The sequence below is a fragment of the Leptosomus discolor genome, chromosome 1 (genome assembly GCF_034619465.1).
Source record: "Leptosomus discolor isolate bLepDis1 chromosome 1, bLepDis1.hap2, whole genome shotgun sequence".
Taxonomy (NCBI): domain Eukaryota; kingdom Metazoa; phylum Chordata; class Aves; order Leptosomiformes; family Leptosomidae; genus Leptosomus; species Leptosomus discolor.
Window position 1 is genome coordinate 150,554,864 of NC_141391.1, and position 20,733 is coordinate 150,575,596.

Below are 20,733 nucleotides of genomic sequence, written 5' to 3' on the forward strand. Positions count from 1 at the left end.
TTCACAGATGGGAAAACTGAGACAGCAATTTACCCAAGGCCACACAGTTTGCCAACACCAGATCCAGCAGACAAACTTGGATAGCTTCCTCTCAAACCCAATGATTATTCTTCCACCTTGTGCTTCACTACTGCTAGAGATGCTGAGTATCAGCCTCTCTCTGCCAGAGCCAGGGCTTCTAAGGACTTCAGGAAATGTTGATCCTAAATTCCACTATATTCAACTTCCTTAGCATCACACAGGTCAGTGATCTGCAATCTTTCTGAAGAAAGTCCTCAAGGATTTTTTTTTGGAACAGTCTCTCTTCTTCTCCTCATCCTGATTCCAGTCCCTTTCCAGCCTCCTCAGCTCCTCTCCCAGCTGCTGTCGCTTACTCCTCACTTATCAAATTCTGCAACTTCCCCCACTGTAAGAGTGCTGGCATGAGGCCCAAGCTAATAAACCTATCGAAGCTTATTAGCTTGGTATCCACTCTATCCCACCCTGCACATCACCCCTAATGTTAGCATATCTCATTACTTTATACACTTACTAGTTGGGAACTCTCACACAGGAGGACAATAGCAATGACACAAGAGAGCCAACAGCTTCTGCGCAGTATTCTTTTCCTTCTCCTTACCCAGAAAAGCCATCCTTTCATTTCCTGACCCCCTCATTCCCACTTTGCTCTCTAACCACTCTGACTTCGCACAAAAAAAATTGAAAGACTGACTCCAGAATTCTCTGATATAAAAAAATCCTGAAGTTCGTTATGCCAGTGTCTAGAAATGTGGTAAATCTATAGCCATATCCACACCTATTGTGTCAGTCTGCTGTAAATGCGAAAAGATTAAAAAAAAAACTTTCTTCTTTTTTATACAGAAATTACCTGCTCAACTGGATCCTACTATAATCACCAGTTAATAAAGCAGCCATACCTTCCTGAAAGGCAAGCCCCCCTTCCGTAGGCAGACATTCCTACAAACATTGGCTGGCAGAAGCACTGACAAGCAAGCAGAAATTCCATCTTTCCTTTCACAGGGTCCTATTTCAGGTTTAACAAATTAGTCTGAAGGTGACATCCCATTATAAGCTCAGATATAAACACAAGAGATCTTTTTTTAAATTTAACTAGTGTACAACAGGATTTCCTTCATGTAATAAGGACAAGGGAGGGAAAGCAGAGCTATCAAAACAACACTAGGAATCTTCTCCTGCTATTTATCCAAAGCATAAACAACCGACTGAGTCGCCTTCCACAGAACCTGTTGTAAAACTTGGTCTTAACCTCATTATGTTATCACCATGCTGTGACATTGACCAGGCTTGTGGCATTTGCAATTGCCAGTAAAGTGACAGAAGCATTTTCCTCTCAGCTTCCTATCTTAGGCAGTCTATAGTTTTATTCCTAAATGTACGTTATCTCTCTTCTAATGCATAATTGCAGGGATAACATGCAGAAAGCCTCCATATCAGTTACAGCCTCTCATGCAGGCTAACTTTAATTCGCCTCAACCTAGCTCAAATTTTCCTGACTGCATCAAGAGAATGCATAACTGCTTTGCACAGGGTCATGCATGAACTTTCTTTACATGTAAATTTAAGAAAAGTATCAGCAGAGTTCCTTAATACCAAAAAAATTTTGTGTCCAATACAACTCCCCTCCATTTGCAAGACTGCAACAGTTTTCCAGTGAACACACTGCAGAAGTAAAACATAAAAACTGCTGAAGCTAATTTCAAGCATTTGTTATTATTACATTATATTGTTCTGGCATTTTTGTTAAAGCCAGTGACAAAGACACTGCAGTGAGCATAAAAATACAAAATCTGATGTTTAGTATAAATGTGCATTTGAAAAGTGGAAGTGCTTCACAGTCCAAGTTACCATCCCTAGGACTTGATAAAAATGGCTTGAGGTTTTATAGGAATTATTATTATAGGAAGCCAGATTGCAGAGAACCAGTCAGAACATCTGTGCGGTATTTGGTCTAAACCTGTAATACATAACAGTTAATCATTATTCCTTGCTAACACAAAAGGGAAGGAATGACTTATTGGACTCTTCTGTATTTACAATGTTCATACGAGTTACTGTGGAAGCCATATAGCAATGTATGCCCTATTTGACCAATGGCTGATCACATCTATGAAATTCCTACAGAGCAATTATTTAATCAAAACATTATTCGTCTATAATTTTTTTACTTTTACAGACAGAAGGAAAGAAGCCACTCATACCATTCAGAATTCCCTTCTCTTCTCTCACCACCCTCTAACTCCATTATCTTATGGAAAACAACTGATTGAATTTTTACCTCAGCCCACAAAGAAAGCATTGTTTGGAAAGTTATGATGAATCATTAGAGAAGGAATAATCGGACTCTAATGGAAAAGTGGCAGCTTATTGGAAAACTGTTGTGTCACTTTCAGACCTTGTAAAACAGTTACTATCCATCATAGGTTTTCTGCAGATAGTTTCTCCATGTCTCAGGAACTTAGGGATGGCTCAGGAAACCAGGGGTATGGAGGTTTCTGTGGTAGCTTTGCCCCTAAAGAAACTAAATTGTAAAATAGAAATGAATCCAGGGTTCTTACAGAAGTGAAAATTTCTTCTGGGCAGCTAGGAAGATCATGTATACATTCAGTTAGACTGACACTTCTGCACGGGACACACATCTGTGCACGCTATTAACCTGTGCAGACATACACTCCTTTCTCAGATTATAGCCTTTGGAGCTCTAGACTTCATGGCTGCAAAATAAACCCAATTTCCCTACCTGTGAGCACATATTTTGCAATTTAAAAAACAAAACAAAACAAAACAAAACAAATCAAGTGAGTACACAAGCTTTTACAGGAACATACTATTAACTCCAGCTTCTTTCTAGTCACTTCCACGTACAGTTTGGCTCTTTGAGAGCAAGGTCCCACTCTTCTGCAGTTCCTGCCATCTGGAATAGCTTTCCTTTAACTCCAAGTTTCATCTATTCTTTCATCCCATTCCAAAACACAACCAACACATTTTTTTCACCCTTATCTCATCCATTTGCCTCCACTTCCCCTCCCTGTTGCTCAGTACTTTACTCACTGATCACAACATACAGCTTTTCACAAGTCTGTGAAAAGTTTCAGAATGCAGCATATACTTAAAAAGTATGTTTCCCAACAGCAGTGTATACATGCCAAGATACGTATATATCATGCTAAGAAAACAAACAAATAAAAAACCTCCTCAAAACACAAAGCCCAACAGCCACAACCAGGGACTAACAGATCACAGGACCAAAGGCCTCTGAGCAGTTGGAGCTCCAGCGTTCAATCTACGGTGTAGAATAGAGACTTAATTCCAGTAGTGCAAGCCCCTCATGGGATACTAAGTATCCCATTTTCCATTGTTAATTACTTTTTCCATTTGGACCCAGAGAACAAAGAGTAGTCAAGCAGACTCTCCATTTACTTTCTTCTCCCCTTACTTCTGTGAAACAGCTATTCAGATAAATTAACAGTGCCTGCTCATTCTCAGTGCTGTAACACTTCTAAACTTTTCTGAGATGATAATTCTTGCTTGTCTGTTTGTCGGGGGTTTTTTAATCCTACTCACAAATAATATGAGTGTTTCAATACATTGACCAAATAATGCAAAAGATGTCTTGGGAAACAGATGCAGAACAGCAACTCAGCTCACAAGGTGAAAATATTTTCTGATAGTAGAACAGTTTTAATATATCTCAATCAGTTATTAATATACTCCCAATCTAGTATTACCCAGCAGTCTCCTCACTGAAATAAGGCAAATACCCACACCCAATTAAACTGAAGACAAATTAAGAGTCCTCTAACTTTCAACTCTGCTTCATTTTCCTCTCAACCTTGCAAGTCAAAACATGCAATAAACAATATACTGTCTTTTATAGCCGAGGATCAATTGAAACTACTTTTTTAAAAATAAAAGATATTGATTTTTGAAAGGGACCATACTGAATTGTTTCGAACATACACACTGAAGAATTAATTATCGTTAAACACTAAGTCAAGTTAACAGAGAGACAGCAAAAGAGAAACATGACCAACTCACATATTCTGTAAACAGAGAGAATAGTTAACAATCACTTATCTCCTCCTGATCCTATTTTTAAACTTCTTTAAGGAGTTACAGTGGAAAAGCACTACACTACATTATTTTTGGGTTTTTGGTGGTGTTGTGGGTTTTTTTTTTAAGCACAGAAATACTGTTCCAGCAAAGTCCTGACATTTGCAATTTGTTTTATAGAACTTCAAGAGACATTTAATCAAATGACTGACTTCCAAGAACAGCATGGATCATTTTAATTACAGCGTCTGTCAACCATCCCAGTTATCCCTACTTTGGAAGTATGGCTTTTGTTTTCCTCCTCTGCTGCTCTAAAATTTCTTATGTCTCAGTAAATTTTAATCAGGAAATAGCATCCCAACTCTTAAACTCTGGGAGCAAGTTTTCATCCTGGTCCAACCAGTCAAGTAGAAGATTTGTTCACATATTTGAGAGGAAACAAAAATATTTTCTCCTAATTCAGTGAATTGCGTTCCAGAGCTGTTTTGTGTTTGCCCTTACAGAACAGAATTCTTTGCTACAACTTCATGCTAAGCCAAAAGTAAACACTCTTGCCTTTTTATATGGACAGCTCTATCCCAAAGTACCAACATTAGCAACAGTGGTGACAGAGGAAAAGCCGTATTCCCCCAAAAAGAGAGAAGAAAAAAACCCAAACAAACGAAAGAAACCCAAACCCACAAACATTGTTCAACCAAACACATATGTCTGTGAAATGCAAGCATTAATGTACTTCCTACAAATTAGTCATGAAGTTGTACTCTCGTCTATCACCCAAGAGGAGTACAGTATCAATTTCACAACGGCACTTTAAGACAAAAGCCACCATAAAATCCAAGATTAAAAGATTTCTTCCATAAACACCTGCAGTTCAAAACTTACCAAGAACTTTTGCACCATGCAGAAATTTGTTAAGTAAAACATCACATACAGCACCCGCAGTAATTTTTCGAACATTCTTTTCTAAAGCCAGCTCAACTGAAACAGGTGCTAACATGAACAGAGGAGTCACTGCACTCAAAACCATTTTTTTCCTGTATTATGTTTTCATCTTTGGTGGGTATGCTCCCTAGCTTCAACAGTCTCTCTGGTCACTTTTAAAAAGGACTTTCAAAATAGTAAGACTAAATACCATCAAGGACTTACCAGATTGGAATTGGTGGCGTTGGAATCATCTTCTGGAAAGGGGATATAGATAGCTAAGGCCACACAATTGGCAAAAATAGTCAGTAAAATAATTATTTCAAATGGTCTGAGGAATGGAGTTAAGGAAATTGTTCTAAAATATGCACACACAAATAAAAAAAAAAAAAAGTAAAAGATTTATAAGAATTCTGTTTAAAGAAAACATTCCAAGCCCCTTATATTCTGAGAAGAAACATATGCCTTTTTAAGTGCTTTTAGAAGCACCCAGCCAAGAATCTTCCTAATATGTCAAAAGCAGTGTAGGCCAGTCGCGTGCCAGAGTAAACACAGATTTCTTAAAAGTTTTTTCTTTTTTTATTTATTTAGATTGCATTTTCCCTATCTTCCTTCAAGTGTGGCTGTACTATTTTTAATAACAGAAGGCTGTTCTAGAAGGACTGTCATCTTTCCTCTTACAATTAGTTTCTCTCAGTCTTTTCCATCTGCATTTACAAACCCTGAAATATTTTTAACAAAAGCTTTGGGGATTTTTTGTTGTCTTCCCCTGCCTTTCTCAGTCTCTCTCTTATACATCAAAGTTAAATGCAAAGAGGCCAAGAAACACATGCATACGTTCAGTTAGAAGGTGTTTAAACGATGATAAAGTTTGTTAAGGGAAAAAAACCTGTCTTTGTCCAAAATGTGCTTATAGTGCACATTGTTGTGTATATTTGCTTTGCTTAAAAAATGAGGGAGTGTTTCTTTTTCTTTTGTTTGCATTTCATTTGACGTCATAGGGAAAACAAGCATGCCTACACAGTGTATTAGGGACACCAAGAAGCTAAGAGTTCCTTATGATGGAGAAACTAGTACCAATTCAGGGATCAACTTTTTTTTGGGGGGGGGGGGTGGGGGCGGGGTGGGGTGGTCACGTGACAAGCATTTAGGATGTTCAGCAAACAAATCCTGCACAGTCTTGATACCCCACTGACTTTCCATTGAAATTAAAGGGCATTTTTCCACTGACCAATTTGCCTACACTGTACTTCATCTACTTTGATGGACTCCTTAACCTTATTTGCTGTGAAGTATCTCCGAACTCAGACTACAGGCCACCTTTACAATCTGTCTATCTTTTACTTGCCTGCAAGAATATCCTGGAGGCTACCTCTGGGATAACTCACCAGTATTCTGGAGGGGAATGAAGAGCAGGATAGGGCAGGGAGAATGCCCAAGTATTATCTGTGCATTTAAGCATGAATTTATCAACTATGGGACTGGCTTTGCAGCATTGTCAAATGTCAACACAGTATGTATGATTTTGATCAGCAGACTACTGTTCTCAGCAGGTTTTAGCAGGAAAGAACTGAGATCAGGGTGTGCAACAGCCTGAACTGCAAGATATACACAAATCCCCGGCACCTGACCACTGTGTACGCTCAGTTATGTTCCACATTTCACATATGGAAGAGTCAGAGGGTTCCAAACTTGCCAGATTATTGTGCTTAAACTTATGCATAATAGGAGATACATGATAATATGGAGGAAGAAGAACAGATCAGGCCATATATATAGGGTTTACTGCATAAAGACCTGAATTTCCATAGGCTTTTCTTTTCTTAATCACTTTTTCCTAGACTTTTTTTTCAACAGGATTATTATCTATTAATTCACCACTGTTTATGCATATTTTCTTTTACTTCTGTTCTCTTTTACTTCTATTCTCTTTTTGCACTGCAAAATTAAATGGTATAAAATCTACAAATACACAGCTAAATCTTTGCAAAATAAGGTAATTACTTCATTTCACATTTTCTTATATGCAATTGCATCTTCAGGCTCTTAATGCTATAATGTTTGGTAAGAAACAGCACAGAAGTACCATTTGATATTTGTTTAATACCTACTAGGCTCAGACTCTAGTGGTTCAGCAAATTAAGCTAAGCTTTTCTCACTAGTTTTTGGCAATTAGGACAAGTCAGAGCACAGAATAAAATTAAACCTTATCACAACCTTTTGATATTGCTACTTGTCACTGAAGTGTTTCATATTTATAAACACTAGATGTCCAATGAGAGGTTCCGATGAAAAAAAAACAAAACAAACTTCCATCAACTCACCTAAAAGCAAACAAACCCAAAAGAATGCAGGCATCGGCATCTTTGGGTTGCTTTGATCACATTGTTTGGTCCTCTCTTGATCTCAGCAGTGCTATATCCTGGTTTACAACACATTATTCCCATCATTCATTGCTGATCTTATTCATTTATCAAATGCCATTCTGTGCTCTTTCTCTAAAGACATGTCGTTACTGGGGTGCTGGCAAGTAAACTAATATTCAGTTTCATCCTGTTAGTCATCATCCGTCATCTTATGCTTAAAGTATCAGAGCAACGCCAGAAGGGATAGGAAGTAGCAAACTTAATCAGGGAGATTAAAAATTAGCATCTGTAGAAGAAAGGAATAGGCAGGCAGGTGGTTTAAAGACATCTAAGAACTAACAGGAGCATTTTTAACAAGCTCTTCACCTGAAAAATTTGTCCATGTCAGCGAGACCCAATATACTCATACTCTGTTTTTGTCTTTCTAACATCCCGCCAGACCCCCAAAGGAACAATATTATCACATTGTCTTAAATGCCATCATTCATTTTTTATCATATTAACTACTGTTAAGTTCTGTACTGCCTTCCCTTGACGTGCTTTTTCTTTTACATTTACTGAAGAACCCCATTAGCTGTGATTTACTGACAATTACTGTTCAGGGTTAGTCTTGGTTTCTCTTTGGGGAGACAAGGGAGGTATATTTTATTTCAGTTTGTGTTTCACACCAAACTGTCAAATTCCAGCTTGTGCTGATCAGACTTGGGTGACTAAAAGGGCTTTGCTCCTTCCACGTGATGAAGGCAACGGCCAAACTCTCACTGACTTTCCGGGGAAGCAGCACTGACCCTTACATTCTGCAGTTCTGTGTCAGCTGTTATCATCTATCATCTGTGACACAGTCTGTCTCTTTTCAGACTACTAGATCTGGCCCTATACTGCATTTGTACATATTGCAGGATTACTTTAACTGTCTGTCTTTTTCTCTGCTTCTAGATAACCAGTATCTCTTACCATACAATTATGGTAAGAGATAAGTTTGCCTTATTACTTTAAGTGGAATTCCAATATTCCAATATATCTAACAGACCTTAGCCCTGTTTCAGGGTCTTATCACATACATTTGGGTATTTTTCCTCCTCCTTTTGTCCTATTCTTTTCTCTATATTGGAGAAAGTGCGATGCCATGTGTTTTTCAAAAAAGTGTACAGTTCAAAGTACCAGAGCTGACTAGCTGGTGGCACCTCTTTAACTGCTTGCAAAACAAAAGAAGGGAAAGCCAGCAGCTACCATCAGTCCAATAGTGTCAGTTCAATTCTGGCCTCAGATATCTTTCATATCTCCCATAAATTTCTGCCTGGGCCATGTGTTCTTAAAAGAGTAGAATTCAATCTCTAATCTTTATCGTTCAAACGTCTAGTGGTTTCTTACACAAGTGTATAGTTAAGGCTTCAGTCCCAACATTTTTTTTCCCCTCAGCATAAATGATCTCAGTTAAGGCATCAAAAACTATTCGTGTACTTTACATTCCCAAAGGTGCCTTTCAACTTAATGTATTGATTTCTTCACACTTATGAATACTACCTGATACACACAAACAATTTGCTGTTTTCCAAATGAGAACATCAAAAAGGATATTTCCATTCGACGATGCTGATGCATGCCCTCCGGATGGGATTTTTCAGTGTTAAACACAGCAGTGCCCGGGGAGGACGTGTAGCTGTGGTAGTACCCTGTTTTTTCTGTTTCCCATACTGCTGCCGCTTTCTCTGTGTGGAGCTAGCTGTGGATATTGTTGCATTGCCAGCACTACCCATCAGTTTGGCTTGCCTGGCAGCATCAATTGCAGCTTGCCAGGACAGAGCTGCCCCTGGAGTAGGGATATGCTCTGGGGCAAGCCCTGCAGCTGCATTGGCATTCATGTTGGCATGAGCTGGACGGGGACTCCCATAGTTGGAACCTGTGAAAGGGAAAAAAAAAACAGAAATTTTTGAAGACATTTTTTAAGCAGTGGAAAAGAGAAATAGTGTTTTAAAAAAAAATCTTAAATGTCAGTAAAAGAGCTAAGATTAAGTATAGGGTATCCACTTACTACCAGCTTGTTCCTCCAATTCAAACTCTTCATTTTAAGGTAATACTACTACGCAATCGTTCGTCTTGTAGCAGTCTCCCAACAAGACCAAATAGACACTGAGCTGTTAGAAGTACCTCCAATCAATACAATCTCCAGGGATTCATAGAAAAAGAAACGGTCCTTCTTTTCCTTTTCTACCCACACATCTTGCAAGTTGGTTTGTTTCAAAGCTAAAAGGTGAGGCTAGTTTTCCTCACTTTATCACACACACAGGCAGCACTATGCTATTTATTATGGGGCAAAGCACACAAATGAGATTCTCAAGTGCTAACGTAAAAATCCTTACATTTTCAAGCTTACCTCAAGGTAAAGTGAACCTTTAACAATGAGTTTAATTATCTTTGCAAACAGTACATACGGATAAGCCTAAGAACAGCCTGACTACAAGGTACACTGAAACAGAAACTGGAACACAAAGGCTGGGTTCATGGCTTTTATGCTCTGTGGGATGCTGTGCCAACCAATGCATATTTAGAAACTGGAACTGATTCCTTACCCTGGTAAGCTGATTTTAAGATAGACAAACTATTGAAATCAGTGGAATAACACATACTTAAAAAGTGTGTATTTACAAGAACACTAAGACCTAGCAGTCCCAAGTTTTGCAGCTCTTTTAGCCAAAACTGACAGAGTACATGCTTTCACCCAATCATGATAATACAAGATATATGTCAGGATGCATGTGGCTGATATTTAGAAGGTCTTAGCAGTACAAAAAATGAAAATCACCCTGTCAAGCTAGTGCAATTGTTCCATAGTTTCAGTAAAGACACTTAAGTCACCTATGCCTCTTCAATGAGGCTTTTTCAGTGACTCAAAGTAAAACCTCAATCACTTCAAAATGAGCAAATTTTGAAGCTTCAAAACAGACTCCCTTACTCTTTGGAGTATGCTTCAACTGAGAAATGTGAGAACTTGTGAAAGATTAACTGAATTTTGCCACAGAGACTTCCTAGAAGAAAATACAAGTCCTGTTAGAAAAGTGCAACATAAAATCTACACAAAATGACATCAGCAGACTTCAGTTAGGAAGAATGCCTTGTTTAGATATGTTCAATATAAGATTTAAGAGACTATTTATCTTTTTTGTGGACTTGTGAGTTTGCCTAGGGCCCATACGTTGAGATACAGCTAAAAGAAAGCCCAAATGGTCTGCAGATTTTATTCCTTCACAGGCCCTGAAACCAGAGTTCCTTTCTCAAAACACTACACACTCAAGAGACTGTTTCCCCTCATACATGATCAGCAGAGACTATGATTCAGAAGAAGTGTATATGCAAGGGGCAGATCGTAAAAACCCAGTAAAGGAGTTAGATCACCTTTTATTTCAAAGCAAGATTGAAGTCTACTATTGACCATATTCCACTTTAGATTAATACAGAAATACGGTGTTATTAAATTGATTGGATGGGGTCCTATAGAATACCAGACAAAGCAGCAAACAGAAGACCACATGACATTCTGTTTTCCTTAAAATATCAGATGAAAGACATTCAATACTGGGAAACTGGAAAACTGTTCTTGAACAGAAATAATTACCCAAGATGCATATTTCATAGCTGGATGTGCAGTGCCAAGATATCACAGCAATGACTGCATGACAAATTAATTAAAGCAGGTAGAATAAATACAAATACATTGACACACAGAGTGCAATAGGATATACCTCTACCTAGAAAGCATGCAAGATTTTTAAATCCATCTCACTGAATCACAAGGAAGGACATGATAGAGTCAGATGTTTTTTTATGTTGGGAATTGCCATAAGATTTCCAGGCTGTTGTAGTTTCATTGCACAGGAGGAAAATCTAGTGCTTGTCTCTGCTCACTGAAAAACCTCCTAGCTGCAAACCAGCCAAAGGAAGCTGGTGAGTAATACGACTCTGGTATGTGAAAGGGAAAGCTGGAAGAAACAAGAAATGGGAAACGGTTAATTCGCGTCCCTCAGATTTTGAACCTGATGAAAAAGAGCTTTCAGAATCGCACAGGCTAAGCAGATTTCCTCAATGAAGCAGGCAATCAACTGGCAGACAAGACTTTCTAAGACCAAGGAAATTGTACACAGCACTACTCATGGGATACATATTTATTTTCAGACTAGATCCAGATGCAGTTTTTCTCTTTAGCGTCTATTTGACCTCCCTAGCCTGAAGCATGCTGGAAAGAAAAATAAATGGAAAATTACTCTAATTATTCTCCAACTCCAGCACTTCTTTAATACTGACCCATTAAAGTGGATAAGAAAGATGCATGTGTTTTCCAGTAAAAGCAAACTTGCTGATCCATCACCGCCGTGTTCTTATCATGCTGACTAGACCATGTGGTCCTGAAAATAAACAGCTGCTGCATCTTAATGAAGACTTTTCTGCAATTTGGGAATATGTCAAGCTTAGTGCTAACTATTATTGCTTATTAGTTAGGTTTCATATGAGGATCCAAGTCCATGCATTTTGACTTTGATATGACAGCAAAGTTAAGTATACAACTTCGGGTGGTTTCATAAAATCACAGAATGGTTTGGGTTGGAAAAGACGTCAAAGATCATCTAGTTCCAACCCCCCTGCCATGGTAAGGACACCTCCCACTAGACCAGGTTGCTCGAGGCTCCACCCAACATGGTCTTGAACACTGCCAGGGATGGAGCATCCACAACTTCCTCAGGCAACCTGTTCCAGTGTCTCACTGCCCTCAGGGTGAAGAACTTCTTCCTTGCATTTAGTCTAAACCTGCCCTTTCCCAGCTTCCAACCATTACCCCTTGGCCCTATCACTGCAGGGCCTTGCAAAAAGTTTCACTGTTTTTGCTTGTACCATGATCACCAGTCCAATAATAAAGTGCTTTGTCTCAAAGTCCTTTCAAAAGATGAGCCAGTAATGACAGATTTATATTAATAAATATTACAAATATTGATTACTGATAAGGATCTGTCTGTTTTATGAAGCTCAGAGGCTGCAGACTCTCTCTGTACTAAATAAATAATGGCAGTGACAAATTACTTGATCTAAAGGCAGTTTATAGAAAAAGCTGAAATTAAAGAGTGAAGCTCCTGCATCTTCACAAAAAGTAAATTCAAGAACTGAACAAATTATTTTCAAGGACAGCATAGCCAAAATTTCAGGGAGAATGAAATTTCACCTTATAATCTAAACACTTAGTGTTAATTCCTAGGAAGTGAGCAGAACAAAATTCCTATTGAACTTGTGAGGTAACATGTTACATTTTACCTGTGGCACTCATTTCTCCTGCACCACCAAACTTTGCTATATCCTGAGAGCTGCAGTTACTGGATTTGCTGTTTTCATTTCGCAGTGTAGCAGCTAAAATACTTCATTCGATTTCCCTACTACAAATAAAGTCTCACAATACCTAAATCACTTTAATCATATTTGTTTATACTGTTATTAAGCTGGAAGTTGACCAGAACTGGGAAATGGAGATTCAGCCCCCACCCAAATGCAATAACTCGCTAAGCACTGTGATCCACAGCGTCATCACCCTGCTAATCCCTACTACCCTTTAGCAAGAATTTGTACTGTTGACTATGTCCAGCTGGTGTACAAAATTCTTCTCTCTCAAGTACTTCTGTGCTACAGATCATGAGTTTAAGCATTTGAATAGTAATTAAGCAGAAAATCATATATATATATATATAAAATTTCATTATAAATTCTTTGGGAGAGAATTTAATTTCTACAAAAATGCAAAGTTGCAGAAGTACTTCAAATGAAGAAACAGAAGAACTACAGGTCTCAGAAATCAGATTTAAATTAGAAAAGTAACAGATAAGGTCGCTACACAACAGGAAATAAACCACAAAATACCTGACATTGTAAGCTTACAACTAAATGACCTAAATGGTCTTCACCAAAATCACTATTAAAATATACAATGATGGCCATTAATACCTTATAAGTGCTATTTGCATTCTGATAACATCCATCTCTCATGTCACCTATTAACTGTCTCAAAAGCATCATTAAAAAAAACCAACTAAGCAGCAACCATTCTATGTGAGAAGTGGTCAAGATAATGGAAAAACAGAATCACAACTTTTGAGTTTCTTGACTTCATCTAGTTAGCCACCTGTTTATTTTAGAGGAATTTGTGCTTAAATTAATTATTTAAATTAAAATAGACCTATGCCGACGTGGACTGCCACCATTCTTTTTTCCATCACTTTAAAAACATCAGAATCCTAACAAAGCAAACCTTGAAACTGTGTTGCACAACTGTATTTTTCCTCAAAGCAGAGGAGAGATATATACAGTAAAAGACAAAACTGGTTAAATCATAACATCTTAACTGAACACTGAAAGAAAGCAAATGAAGTAGGAAACTAGTTACACTACTAAGATCATGTGTAAGAACAATTGAAGTACACAGGAAAAAAAGTTATAAAAAACTGAAGCAAGAGATGCCTAATAAGAAACATGAAGAAACAGAAAAAAAGAAAAAAAACCCCAACAAACCCACAAAATCAGGCATGAGATCATCTATTAATAAAAGGAAAATGTGGAAAACTTTGATCCATTAACCAATGGAAAAAAGTAGAGCATTTGATACATGATTGTAAGAAGGCTTAAGTGTAATATGGCCTTTTTGCATCAATTTTTCCTAAGAAAACATCTGTCAAGAGCAGGTGACTAGCACAATTAATTCCCAAACCAAAACAGATATCACTTCCAACTGTAAAAGGGAAAGAAATGTTAGAAAGTACTTAGATGTCCATGGTTTCAGCTACTTAGGTACCACACCCTAGAATATCCTAGAATATTTAAAGAGCTTTGTGAAGTAATCTCAAAGCTGTTAGCGGCTGGTTTGAACTCATGGATACAGAAGAGACCTCAGAGGACTGAGAAAGGGCAAATAGATTCCTCAGACAGAAAAAGTAGGAAGGGGGGAAATTTAAATCCAGTTGAACTTCAATGTCCAGAAGAAAATCTGGAATAAGTAAAATAAACAAGTGTCAGCAAGTACTTGGAGGACAAGCAGAAAAACAGACATGGATCTGCCATGAGTACATTTTGTTAAAGAAAATTAATCTCTGCCAGACCTGGGTAACAGAATTCACAGGCAAGATAGAAACAGTAGGTGCCATGTCTTCTGACTTAATAATTAATAGTTTTGTGAGGTCTTGTATGACAATTTCACAAGGATGCTACAGACATATGAGCAAGAAAAAAATTGCTATAACATGAGTATGAAATCAGTGGATGCCTGAGGGCAGTTATCATCGGTACACAGTCTAAACTGGAGGATGTGTCACATGGAGGTACCCAAGTGCCTGCCTTCGATCCAATTCTGTTCAATGTTTGCATTAATGACCTGGATGATGAAATGGTGAATGGTCTTATTAAATGAGCAGGTAACTATGAACTTGGGAGGTAAAGCAAATACACTGAAGGACAGGATTTGAATTCAAAATTAACTTCATGAATTGGAGAAAGAGTCTTAAAAATAGAATAGAGTCCAGCAGGGACAAATGCAAAGTATTTAAGCAAAATGAATCATCTGCCCAAGTTATTTTCAGAAAAGCCTTGGGGGTTATATTGGATCCCCAACAGAACAGAAGTTGATATTGTCATACTGCCTTCTTCCCACAGAATGCAATCATCGCAATGTAGTATATAAACAGGGGTAAAATCTATGCCATACTACAAGTAATCCTTCTCTTCAGCTCAGCATTGGAAGGGCTTCAGCTGAAATACAGTGGGCAGTTTCAGGCTCCACACTTCAGGAATGATGTGGCTCAGTTCAGGCTGCCCAGGAGAGGGCAAGGGGACCAACAAAAGGCGTAGAAAACATGAGTTATGAGGCAAAGTGACAGAAATTAGAATGCCAGAACTTGGACTGCTGCTCCTCAGGATGTGAGGGGGAGGAACGCTTGATAACAGTCTCTAAGTGTGTGTTTGTATTTTATATATACACATACATTATATATATATGGTTTTAATATATATTTCAGATATGTGTGTGTGTGTCTGTGCGTATTTTATTTCAAAGAACAGAAAGGGAATATCTATTACCATACTCACAGTGAATAAGCTGAAGCCATGGCTTTTGCAGTAAGAAAACTTCGGGAGGTACCTTAGGAAAACACTTTCTAACCATAGTGACAATGAAGCATACCTGTTGACTTCCTGGATTGGTAGCAGGACCTCCCACACTCTAAGTCTTATAGACCAGGCCAGAAAAATATTTGTGCAGAATCACAGACATAAGGCAAGATTTATAGTGAGAAGTAGTTTCTTTTGTTAGTCTAAAGGAAGTTTGACCTGAAGGAAGGCCTTTGCACAGAAAGCTTATGTATTTCTTCCATCAGTTAATCTATCAAAAGAGACCCCTTCGAGTAAAACCTGCTTTGCTCAAACCTTAGATCATCACAGCTACATCAGCACATTGTAAGACTTCTATGTGCACACTCATCACACTGCAGGGGGAAGGTGAGGGCACTCAGTCCAATTGACCTGGAATTCTCTATCATTGGTTTTAAAACCTCACTCTGCAAACATATTTTTCTAAGTCTTCCAGTATCTCAGGACAATAACAACTAGCCATGCACAAAGTTTAAAATCTTGAAGTGAAATAAACACCCTTATATGTATGGGAAAACAGTCTTTTCCAGAAATCTATATTAACTTTTCAGTGGACATCCCTGGAAATTTCCCCTTGCGAATGCAGGGCTGCACATACATAAATCTCACTTTCTTTAAAGTATGATTTTGGTATTTTTCCTTATTTGACTTTTCTATAAAAAACTTTGACAAGATGTTATTCAAACAGCTAACTGCTAAACTGATACTAGTTTTTCCTAAAAAAAAAAAAAAAAAACACAAAAGGGTTTTCTGGAGGTAATTTGTAAGTAGAGATAGGAGTTATAATGAAAGTTGGATTGCAACTTGAACCATGGCTTTTTCTGTAACAAAATTTATAATATGCACAACACTTTTAAACATCATGTCAGACTAAAACTGAGTGTGCAGTTGTTAGCCCAGATAAGAGAGTTAAAGAATTTTTCCTGTAAATTGTTTTGGGGCTTCAGAACACACACATAAAAGATACATGATTTAAGACAGTTCATTTCCCATAGTTGAGACTAAACATTTTTTAAAATCTAAACAAAAAAAAAAAAAAAAAAAGTCTTATTCAAGAACCATGCTTCTTTTGTAACGAGATCTTTGTTTTCCTTTATCTCCCCTCTCCAAAGAGTTTTTTTTGCTGCATGTTATTAACATAAGAAGATGCAATGAGCTACCAGCAATGTGAAAAAACAAGTCCATTTCAATGAAGAGAGCAAGTGCACAAGCTCCTCTCACTTGAAGTATTGAATGTCTCCAAGTTAAATATTTATACTTGAAAATTAACTACAGACACTGCATGGTAAATTATCGCAACTTTGCCAACACTATTTAGATTTTGAATTTTCTGAGAAAGGGACAGACTTTTATTCTATATTGGTAGAACATTCAGCACAACCCATTCCTGGCTCATGAATAAAGCACTATAAGAATACAAGCAATAGTAAATCCCTGTCAACACTGGAATAAATCATGGGACAACCGTTTCCTTAAAATCACCACATATATAGATCTTGCTGTGCAAAAATACCTTGTTTCAGAGTATGTTGGAAACCCATTGCTTCCTGGTAAGATCTTTCCTCTATTTTAGACATGCAGAAGCTGTAGGCAGATGCACAAATGTCTAACATTTCCGCTTTCTGTTTGAAAATGCTATGGTTTTCAATGAACACAATTCAGGTGTCTGGGTTGCATTCCGGTTGTTTGGTTTTTTTTAATAAAAAAGACTCAATCCTGTACTTATAGTAAAAGCAAATTACACTCTTATTTACTGACAAAATTGGGCTTTTAACAGCTCTGTCTACAATAACACAAATGATAGAATCCCCTCCTCTCCCCCTTTCTAATTATCAGATGATGACAAGTTATCATCTAAGATTTCATCACTTGAGTGTTCCTTCTTTACTTCTCTAGTTTGATCTTTCCACTCTGAAATGAAACAAAGTAAAGCAACAGCGTGTTCTGCCTCCTTCACCAAAGAGGCATCTTGTCAAACCTTGCTTAGAAGAATCTAGAAAGCCACAACTTTGAAAGTTCTCCACAGCCACAAAAACTCATCTAGCTTCTGATTTTCTCTTCCATAACTATGGATTCAAGAGAACTAGACTGAGAGGTAAAGTCTCTCTTTTAGAGAGTAGGAAAAGGCGAAAAATGCATGGAGCATACTAAATGTTAAACCCCAATATGAAAAGTTTGATAATTGATCCAGATATCAGGAGAGCCATAGAAATCTATAACACAACTCAGCAGGACTACAAATTCCATTAGGAGATAATTTTTTTAGGCTGGGGGAGAGTGTGGTGTTAAAAGGCCAATTTCCCTTTGAAGCATTTGCACTTTCTTGTGGTTTTCAAGCTACAAGAAAACACAAAGAAACCCACAAAGAACCCTTTTGGTTTCTTGAGATGTCTTTCTGGTGGCGCCTCAATTAAAGTCTCAGAAATCAAGCCAGCAAACACTTTCCTTCAACCATAACTCACCGAAACACTCATAAAATTCAAAAATAGCAACAGAGGACTAGCGATATAAAGATCCTTTTTACTAATAGCAGTATTTGTATTCACTCAAACAAGCCTGAAAGAACCCAATTAGCCATGTATTTGAAGAAATGGCTAGCAAGAGCTTTTACGTAAAACCATAGTTCTGCTGTGATAATGCAATCTCCCACAGAACGCGAAGCACAAAGGCATTTCTAATATCAAATGGCATATAAATCAAAAACCAAAGTTCCTCACTTGAGGCAGTTATAGACGCATGTCTCATGGTACAGTGCATTGCAACATTTTCTTTTTTTTTTAAGTACTTTAGGGTACCTATCAGTACAAAAGCTCTGCAGTAGCATACATACACATCATGGTGAGTTTCTCAGGAAAATAGTGTGCTTCTTAGACAAATACTCAAATGGAGACACCAAGAGAGAACTTTCTTGCTTAAACGTATATTTTTTCACCATTCATCTAAATCAATGTTATCACCATTAAGGAACCTGGGATCAAGCACATCTTTGGTAAAATTTCCTTGTCTTCAGTAAAATTCCTCTGGAGATTAACAGTAACTCAATAGATTGGATTCTTCTGACAAACTTCTCAATTTAACTGCTAATCATTTTCTTAGTGGTGAATGATTACTCTTCACTTAGTGAGTAATCTAAATACAACTTTTTTACAAAAATGAAGTTCTTACAGGTTTAAAAAAATCTTTATTGTATTAGAGGGTCTCCAGATCCCTTGTCTGAGAATGCAGAGCAGGATAGAAGTCAATACACAAACCTGTTAATGTGATTTGCCTCACCCTACCCAAACAATTTTAAAAAAGGGATGTCTGTCTCAGAGAGAGTCTAATCTCTCTCTATAGTCAGTGCAGAGGACCATTTCTTCCATTCTTAAGACAGATGTCTGAAATACAAGCGGAATCAGCTGCTGAAAGTGCCAATCTCTCTTCAGATTACTTCTACTCTAAAATCTACAATCTAAAGCATAAGCTTAATTGCAAATCAAATTTAAGCCGATTAAACAAAATAAAATTACTCCCACTTACGTGCGGGGAGTACGTATATGCACATGTGTTCGTGCACAAGGTACAGAGGAACTCTGTAGCTGCTTTTGGCTCAAAACATGTGGCAAAATTCTGGAAATATGTACAAAAGTATGATACATAAATAATTCAAAGTCTGCAATTTCAATGAGTCTTCATCCCAGAAAAATCAATCACAATTCTTCCACAACTCATAGTATCCTCAGTCTAGAAATAGCAGTCTGTTCCCAGTTACATCAGGTAGATGATGACTAAAAAGCACAAAGAGATCTCTATATAGGTCTGTATCTGAGTTACAGACAATATGAATTTCAATTGAGAGACACACACACAAACCAACAAACCAAACCAAAACAAAAAACCCTTTCGCATCCAGATCTAAATGGAGATCAGCCCTGATAAACCATAGAGTTTAGGTGCAAATTCTTAGAGGCTGAGGTTTTTTACTTCCTCTTGCTGTTTATGGGGTCAGTGTCCAGCTGCACAAATCCAGACAGCAGGCAGAGTTTGTTGGAAACTGCTTAGCAAATGTATAAAAGGAGAGTATATATCTAATCTTCCTATACAAGCCATGAGTACTCCCTGCCAGCCCTCCCTCACAGTGGTGATACCCAACACCAGGAAATCATTAATCCATATTATCATCCAATAACTTCAGTTAAAAGGGACCTCTGAAGGCCATCTTGTCCACATCTTTCCTCCTTTTTAGCCCCCTTTTTGAAACTGGACAAATTTCATCAACTCCTTTGGCTATCCAGCACTGTTCTTTGCATCACGACTACTATCTCTGAGTCTGTGGGTAGGGTTGCAAGAACTGACCAGAATAGGCAAAGGTTCATTCAGGTATTCGGCGTACAACGTAAGCAAAAACTATATACCTAATTTTAAGAGGTACCTACTACATTATACTTTGTGAAAATCAGGTATCTGTAAATTATATCATTAGCACAAAAAACAGAGTCACCTAAAAACTATTTGTTGTTTTTCAGAAAGGCAAATCTTAGAATTTATTTTAAATGGCATTCACCTAATTTTAGATTATGCATGCAATATCTTAATAAATTAAAGATGCACTCCCTTCTTGAAATGCAGGCCTTCAAAGGAAAAGGTGTTGAAAGATGTTTATAGTGTCAAAACTGACTTTGATTTCAGCTATTAATCTTAGTCTTCTAAAAAACACATTTTTCTATTTTTAAAATGTGATTATTTTCGTGCTGCTTGAGGTAAAACCAACAAAACATCAGGAAAAGCAACTGAAGAGGAAAGTTTTGAAACAGAATATACAAAAAGTGCTATCAAATCCTAAGAATTAAGCAAGTGAAAATACATAAGTTTGGGGTTTCTCTTAATTTCAGTCATCTAATTCATGTTGTCTTATTTCTAAATAGTTTTAGACAAAATATAAGTATTCCACTAGGAGGGCTTTTTGTAACTTGGCACTATTAAGATGCTAGAAAGAGGTCATGCAAAAAATAGCAAAATTTTAACCGAGGGAAGAAAAAAAAAATGCTGCTTCAGTCCTATCCTTCTATTTCCTTTCATCCATAGAATCTCAAGAGGATGCTCCATATGCAACGTGCGTTGCAAAGCACCAAAAAAAAAAAAAAAAAAAAAAAAAGCCCTTGCGAATCTCCATTAAAACAAACCCACAGAAAATTACTAATTGTGTAACTATAAGCCGTGCTATACA

The 20,733-nt window shown here is 37.5% G+C and overlaps 1 protein-coding gene across 4 annotated transcripts in view; it reads right to left on the reverse strand.

Moving 5' to 3' along the window:
- Window positions 1-20,733, reverse strand: part of CACNA1C (calcium voltage-gated channel subunit alpha1 C) — a 491,226-nt gene that overhangs the window by 402,863 nt on the left and 67,630 nt on the right. For all 4 annotated transcript variants that reach the window (XM_086467242.1, XM_086467225.1, XM_086467239.1 and 1 more), the window contains exons 2-3: window positions 8,935-9,258; window positions 5,218-5,321 (exon numbers count right to left, since the gene is read on the reverse strand). In XM_086467242.1, coding sequence (XP_086323368.1) covers window positions 5,218-5,321; window positions 8,935-9,258 — 428 coding nt within the window. The remainder of the gene's footprint in view (window positions 1-5,217; window positions 5,322-8,934; window positions 9,259-20,733) is intronic.